This window comes from Anopheles arabiensis, chromosome 3 (genome assembly GCF_016920715.1).
Source record: "Anopheles arabiensis isolate DONGOLA chromosome 3, AaraD3, whole genome shotgun sequence".
In the NCBI taxonomy this organism is placed as follows: Eukaryota; Metazoa; Arthropoda; class Insecta; order Diptera; family Culicidae; genus Anopheles; species Anopheles arabiensis.
The window spans coordinates 59868825-59876873 of record NC_053518.1 but is presented as its reverse complement, the minus strand read 5'-3'; the positions used below and the strand labels follow the sequence as shown (position 1 = coordinate 59876873).

The window sequence follows — 8049 nt, the reverse complement described above, 5'->3', positions numbered from 1 at the left end:
AAAAACCCTAAATCACTTGGGAGAGAAAACTGACGGCTGGAGCAGCATATTAGAGCATTTACTTTGCACAAAATTGCCCTCTAACACATTGCGCGATTGGGAAGAATTTGCTTCGACCAATGACAATCCGAGCTACGATTCGTTGATTGCCTTTTTACACCGCCGTATGCGCGTACTCGAGACGCTATTAGTAAACAAACCCGAACCATCACCTATAGAAACACCGATACCACCAAGACGCACCATTTTTCCGCGCACTGCTAGTTTTGCTACCACTGACCGCGATGTTAATAAATGCCCGTTGTGCAATATGCCGCACACCATCACAAAATGCCAGCGATTTAATGCCATGAATCCTGCCCAGCGGTACCGTAAGGTACTTGATGCCCGCTTGTGTTTGAATTGTCTGCGAGACAATCACCGTGCCCGCGATTGCTCGTCACAGTACAAGTGTCGTCATTGCAACTTGGCGCATCACACAATGATTCACACTGAAAGCACTCCCAGCACATCTTCCACTACATTTCCAATGCTAGCTGCGCAAGATGAACCTTCACACACAACACACGCCACTGATGATCACACGGCTAGCATACAACGCAGCTACGCAGCTGCAATAAAACAATCACCTTCACAAATATTATTACAAACTGCACTTCTAAATGTAACCGATGCACACGGCATCCTGCATCCTGTGCGTGCACTCTTAGACAGCGCATCACAGCCCAATTTGATGAGCAATCGCCTTACTCAGAGGTTGGCTTTGAAAGGTAGCACGGTTAACATAACCCTCAAAGGAGCAGGACTATCCACCAGAACGGTGAGGAGGTCGGTTCGAGCTCAAATTGCTTCACGTGTTGAACATTTTGACTTGGATGTCGATTTTCTGGTAGTAGACAGGGTGATCGCTGATCTGCCGACGCATGATGTTTCCACTCGCGGCTGGAACATTCCTTCGGAATTTGTTTTGGCTGACCCGCAGTTCGATAAATCAGCCCCGATTGATCTCATCCTTGGTGCCCGTCATTACGCTTCCTTCTTTACGAGCGTAAAATCGCACGAGCTTGCTCCGAACCTTCCAACTATGCTGAACAGCGTGTTTGGGTGGGTCATGATTGGTCCCACCTCTCCTCAGAATCCTGCATCTCCGACCGATTGCACCGCCGCGTCCACAATCGTCTGCATGGCATCCCTGGAGGAGTCTCTCGAACGCTTTTGGAAGCTGGAAGAGTTAAGCGTCAATGATTCGTACTCACCTGATGAGCGGCGATGCGAAACATTGTATAAAGAAACCACTCAGCGCGACGAGTCGGGTCGCTATATTGTACGATTGCCCAAACAGACCGACTTCACGGAAAAGCTTGGCCTGTCTAAAACTACCGCTTTGAGACGCTTCGAGCTGCTGGAGAGGAGGCTAGAACGCAACCCACAGCTCAAGGAAGACTATCATGCCTTCATGAAGGAGTATTTGGAGCTGGGGCACATGTCGCTCATGAACAAATATAGTGGGGATGAAAGGGCGTACTACCTACCGCATCATCCCGTATTTAAAGCCTCCAGTACCACCACGAAAGTAAGGGTCGTGTTCGACGGATCTGCAGAAACAAGCACCGGTTATTCCTTGAATGACATTCTATGTGTTGGTCCAATCGTGCAGGACGAGCTGCTTGATATTGTGTTGCGATTCCGCACCTACCAAATAGCACTTGTGGGAGATATAGCTAAAATGTACCGACAAATATTGCTGCATTCTGATGATCGTCGATTGGTGCGCATATTCTTTCGATTTTCGCCGCAAGCTCCGATCCAAGTATATGAGCTCAACACCGTTACATACGGACTAGCACCTTCCTCGTTTCTGGCTACACGCACACTTATCCAACTAGCAGATGATGAAGGGACTGAGTATGCGCTTGCACCTGCAGCCCTGAAACGAAACTTTTACGTGGACGACTTCATTGGTGGTGCCAATAACGTTCGCGAAGCTCTACTTGCCAAAGGTGGGTTTGAGTTGCGCAAGTGGTCCTCAAACAATCTGAGCGTACTCTCCGGCTTAAGCACCGAGTATATCGGCACACACTCATCACTGCATTTTATACCCAACGAGACGGTCAAAGCACTCGGCATCTCGTGGAAGCCTGAATCGGATGAGCTGTGTTTTGAATCCAACACTGAGGCTGATGAAGCCACGTCGACCAAGCGATCTATTTTGTCGAGCATTGCCAAAATGTACGATCCGCTCGGATTGATAGCACCGGTGATCGTGCGTGCTAAGATGCTGATGCAGGAGCTATGGCTACTCAAATCCGGCTGGGATGAACCTGTTCCTAATCACATCTGTAAAAAATGGAAGGCGATTCAGAGCGACTGGAAAACGTTATCCGAGTACAGGACTAACCGTTACGCTCTCTTACCAGATGCAACAGTAGAATTCCACACATTTACCGATGCTTCGGAGGCCGCCTACGGAGCATGTGTCTACGCTCGTTGTGAAAACGCGGCGGGAGAAGTCCGCATCAGCCTATTAGCTTCGAAGTCTCGAGTGGCACCACTGAAGCGCGTCACGTTGCCGAGGCTTGAACTAAGCGCAGTTGTCCTGGGCGCCCATCTGCATCATCGCGTCAAGGAGGCAATGCAGATCGTGTGCGCCGAATCGTTTTTCTGGTCCGACTCAACAGTGACGCTAAAATGGATTGCGTCACCTCCCAACTCCTGGAAGACGTTCGTGGCAAATCGAGTAGCTGAGGTGCAACACTACTCTCATCCAAGGCAATGGAGGCACGTTCCTGGCACATCCAATCCTGCTGACTTGGTTTCCCGAGGCATGTCGGCAGCACACTTCACGCAGAATCAGCTTTGGAATAATGGTCCAGATTGGCTTGTGCAACCTTCGTCCCATTGGCCCAGCTCAGATCCAGAACCAAGCGATGAGGCGGACCTAGAAACACGCCAGGTGAGTGCCGCTTTAGTTTGTACACCAACTCATCCATGGTTTGGCATTTCTTCATCCTTCACCAGAATGGTACGCATCATTGCATACTGTGCTTTGCAGACTGCGCCCAGCAAAGATGCATTTTCCGCGGAAATCAAGCAGCTAAAAAAGGGAGAAACATTGATGAAACAATCACCTTTACGAAAACTTACCCCATTCCTGGATACAGAAGAAGTAATACGGGTGGGAGGACGGTTGAACTTGTCGCAACTACCGTATCAGTCCAAGCATCCAGCTGTTCTACCGAAGAACCACAAATTCACTCGTCTACTTGCGGAAGATTATCATGAAGAGATGAAACATGCTAGTGGAAGGCTATTGCTATCCCGCATTAGAGAGCTGTATTGGCCACTGGATGGACGTCGCTTGGTAAAAAGCATTGCAAGGAACTGCTTCCGCTGTGTTCGGCAAGATCCCGCACTCGCACGGCAGCCGGTTGGCCAGCTTCCACCATCCCGCATCACACCGAGCCGACCGTTTTCTGTAACCGGAGTGGACTACGCCGGTCCATTCTATTTGAAGCCAGCGCACCGGAAGGCAGCAGCTACTAAGAGCTATCTGTGCGTTTTCGTGTGTTTCGCTACGAAAGCTGTGCATTTGGAACTCGTAGGAGACCTCACAACGGCGGGATTCTTAGCAGCGCTACGCCGATTCACATCACGACGCGGATTGCCAGCCCACATACATTCTGATAATGGGAAAAACTTCGAAGGCGCAGAACGTGAACTGAAGGAGCTTTTTGAGCTGTTCAACGACGAACAACACCGCAACACCGTGGCTACCAGATGCGCTGACCGGGGAATCACTTGGCATTTCAACCCACCAAAGGCTCCACACTTCGGCGGATTATGGGAAGCAGCAGTAAAGACGGCGAAGCGACACCTCTATCGTCACCTGGGCAATACTCGGCTGTCGTACGAAGGCTACTGCACTGTGCTCCACCAAATCGAGGCAGCGATGAATTCCCGTCCGCTGTTGCCTTTGTCCGACGATCCCAACGAGCTAGCTGCACTCACACCGGCACACTTCCTTATTGGCACATCGATGTTCGCCGTGCCTGAACCGGACTACACCCAGCTGAAATCCTGCACGCTAGATGATCTTCAGAAGTGGCAGCTTTTAGTTCAGCGTTTTTGGAAGCATTGGGCCTCTGAGTATCTACAAGAAATGCAAAAAAGTTATGCAAGTGGTGGCAGCAACATACTTCCCGGCAGGTTAGTGATCCTCATGGATGAATCGTTACCCACCATTCGTTGGCCTCTCGCGCGTATCGTTGAAATCCATCCCGGTGAAGACAAGATAGTACGCGTCGTTACGCTCAAGACAGCTAAGGGAATAATTACGCGACCGATCACGAAAATATGCGTTTTACCGCTCAGCACTGATAGCGAAAACCCCGTGTAATGTAGGAAACAACTTTTTGTTGACATTCGTCAAGGTGGGGAGGATGTTCGAGCAGCTGCGCGAATCGTGCAGATTTGAACTGCGGATCGGATCACATCCGTGCCCGTTCATGTACACATCTCTATCGATCTTCAATTAATAAATAGAGAGCGAAAAGGCTTTTTCCCTCTCTTCATCACCAGCAATTTCTTACAACGGCTTCGGTAATTATTAGCAGCAAAAACCAAAGAAAGAAAAGGAAACTTTATCCGAAAATTATTCGCGACGAAACAAAGGGTACACCATGGTGGGTAAATCCTAACCTTCAATCCAGTGGGATGGAGAGAGGGTGGGAAGAAGGGGTGGAAGAAGATTGGAGGGTTTGTACATTATTAAAGAAAAAAAATAATGGAAAGGCAATATGTGTTCAATGAAATCCCTCATTTTAATATTTGACCTTCCGTTGACTTTAACTAAGCATTGGTTGGCTTAACATGAGCGGACTAGTGCATTGAATGATCTTTTGTTTGAATTGTTTTTTTTTTTGCACAAGCGCAACTAACTGCACTAACACACAATATAAAACCACTACGAAGCATGCATTCAATCGATCCGGCAAATAGCTCGAACGGTAAATCGATTCCATCCACACGACAACTTGCTGGTTGATCAAATCCAGATTCGAACGACGGCGCTCTAGCCAAAAAAAAAAACGGGAAGGAAAAAACAAGTCAAGCGCGCTCACACAAGGTCTAGCATTCGCCAATAACTGCTGGGAAAACGAAGGAGGTGGGGAAGGACGTCACTGAAAACGCGTATGATCTGGTACAGTATCAGACAGAATGATAGGACCCTAGTGTTTTCAACGCAGCATGCACCCGTTGGGACAGGTTTATGTGTGGTTTGTGTGTTTGTGTTTGTGTGTGTGTGTGTGTGTGTGTGTGTGTGTGTGTGTGTGTGTGTGTGTGTGTGTGTGTGTGTGTGTGTGTGTGTGTGTGTGTGTGTGTGTGTGTGTGTGTGTGTGTGTGTGTGTGTGTGTGTGTGTGTGTGTGTGTGTGTGTGTGTGTGTGTGTGTGTGTGTGTGTGTGTGTGTGTGTGTGTGTGTGTGTGTGTGTGTGTGTGTGTGTGTGTGTGTGTGTGTGTGTGTGTGTGTGTGTGTGTGTGTGTGTGTGTGTGTGTGTGTGTGTGTGTGTGTGTGTGTGTGTGTGTGTGTGTGTGTGTGTGTGTGTGTGTGTGTGTGTGTGTGTGTGTGTGTGTGTGTGTGTGTGTGTGTGTGTGTGTGTGTGTGTGTGTGTGTGTGTGTGTGTGTGTGTGTGTGTGTGTGTGTGTGTGTGTGTGTGTGTGTGTGTGTGTTTTTTCGATATAATAACAATTTTACGGTCTTCTTTCACTGTGGTCTTCTGAAGACGTCCGGTTGACTTGCGCGTTTCGGTTGTCCAAGCGCGTTTCGGTTGTCTAAGCACGTTTCAGTTGTCCGAAGCGCGTTTGCCACAAAAGTGCGCGATCGTTCCATTACGAACTCGATCGTTTTGCGCTTAATGTCAGCAGCCGCCATTCGCTTTATCATATGGCGCTGATAATCGGTACAATGTTTACCTCGACCCATTGTTACTAACATTGCTTGCTTGGACCGTCAAGAAAGGGGTGGTTAAAAACTTGGACACGGCTGATCCCATGCTCTGCCTGCGTTCTACTTCTATACGCGATGAATTACATCGTTGTCGAGCAGCGAAAACATCGCATGGATAAAAACAATCAACGAGTACGCGAGTAAGCGTCTTCCCTTCAAAATCGAGACCAGGATACTGCCGCGCTCATGAAACTAAACGCCCATTGAAAAGAACAACTGCGCACCAGCTCAATGCACGCACTAAGTTTTCCATGCGCAAACAAGGTTCAACGCAGAGATGCACGAAGGCCTTTCAATGGCGTGCACTGAAGAAACACTTGTGAGGGGATGCCTGAGTTCATTGCTAATGAGCGCGTGTCCATTTCGCACCGGTGTCGCATTCACATTCATGAAACAGCACACCTGCGTTGTCGTCCGAGGAACAAGCGCTGCTGTCGATGCAAACTTTAGTTTTTATCCAAGTGTAAACGCACGATGTTTCACATGATAACACATAACATGATAACACATTATCAGAATACTTTCAACGCAATATGGCATCATGGCAAGCTACGTTTTTCAGACACAAACCCGCGCACTTGCAAATACACATTAAAAAGCACACTCTCTTTCTACTACTACTACTACTACACACACACTCACACACACACACAAACACAAGTAACGTGGCAAAACAAGTGCACGGTGCGTTGAAAACACCAGGGTTCTATCTTAATGTCCGATACTGTAGGACAAATAAAGAAGACAGCAGATAAGCGATATCCCTCCCACCACCATCATATGAACAGCTGGTGTGATTGCAATTACCGACCAGGAAAGGAGTAAGGGGGAGGGCAAGATTTTTTTTTCTAGCCATCCATAAAATTTGTTTTTTGTGGCTGCTATTCGATACAACAACCCTGGGAAATCCGCCACAATTTTTGCCATAAAACCCATCTAAAAAAGTTCGCTTCCCGCCATGCAATTGACAGCGATTTGCGAGGGCGCGCGAGGGCTCGCACGCCATACAAGTTCACCGCCCCAGAGCCCTCGCATTAAAGAGCTTGCGAGGTAGTTTTTTCACACCTAGTTTTAGCAGTTATAATTATAGCACCCCGAGAGCAGGTATAACAGTGCGATTTGTAGCATACTAAACACCTGAATTTTGACATTTTAGTTTTCAAAAATCCACAAAAATTTAATTAGTGATCTTTTCGCCAATTACTACCGCACAAAAAATAATCCTTGAATAAAAATCAACGATTTTTTAAATAACATAAGATTTCGAGCACATGAAATCTTTCGCAACCCTCGCAATGTTTGACGGGTTGGTCGAGTAACCTCTTAAACTGGACGTCGTGTGGACGTCCACACGACGTCCACACGACGTCCGAAATCTTCAATTTTGCGGCTAGGGTCAATTTTGCGGCTAGGGTGATTTATTTAACGCCCTACGGTATGCAATTCAATGACCGCTGGAAATACGACTTTTTGACCACTAGGTGTCGCTATACTGGAGCCCACTTGATGAGCAAAATTGAGCAACATTGAGCTCAAGTTAGCGGTTTTCCAGTAAGGAGCACTATTGTTCAATAAACTGAAGAATAGTAGAACGCTCATGATTAAAGGATGTTTCAATATTCCTTATGAAACTAACAACAACAGCATCTTGCCCAACAGTCATTACATGCCCCATAGCTGCTTCATTTTTAAGACGTGGAACACTCGTAATACATTACAAAATCTTAAACAATACACAATGATATACCGAAACGAATCCGAAATCCTTGGAAAAAACTGCGAAATATCTCAGCACCCTTGACACAATGCGTTTTATTTTTTTCATATGTATTAAAAAATATAATATTGCATCTTAAACTCGTGAGCCTGTAAAGTTCAGTATAATCGCTTCATTTGTTTGCGTGCAATCTTCATTTCACGTTTCTGTACAATCTTATTAAATTTATGTTTTGTTTATTTGTTAATATCTGTGATATTCCAGTACGATTTGTAACTTCCCAAAAAAGTTGTTTTTATTTACTATTTTTGACAAAAACACATGATA

General features: G+C 46.8%; 1 protein-coding gene across 1 annotated transcript; it reads left to right on the top strand.

The window, feature by feature from the left end:
- The first annotated feature begins 2227 nt into the window (after positions 1–2227).
- On the top strand, positions 2228–4396 carry LOC120901095. The gene is made up of 2 exons (XM_040308800.1): positions 2228–2953; positions 3053–4396. The coding sequence occupies exons 1-2, from the start codon at positions 2228–2230 to the stop codon at positions 4394–4396; spliced, it is 2070 nt and encodes a 689-aa protein (XP_040164734.1).
- Positions 4397–8049: the final 3653 nt, after the last annotated feature.

Bases quoted from the DNA above. Each gene is read 5' to 3' on its own strand.
- LOC120901095 (XM_040308800.1), top strand. From the start codon at position 2,228: ATGTACGATCCGCTCGGATTGATAGCACCGGTGATCGTGCGTGCTAAG. The intron at 2,954-3,052 runs GTGAGTGCCGCT...TGTGCTTTGCAG, and splicing joins CGGACCTAGAAACACGCCAG to ACTGCGCCCAGCAAAGATGC.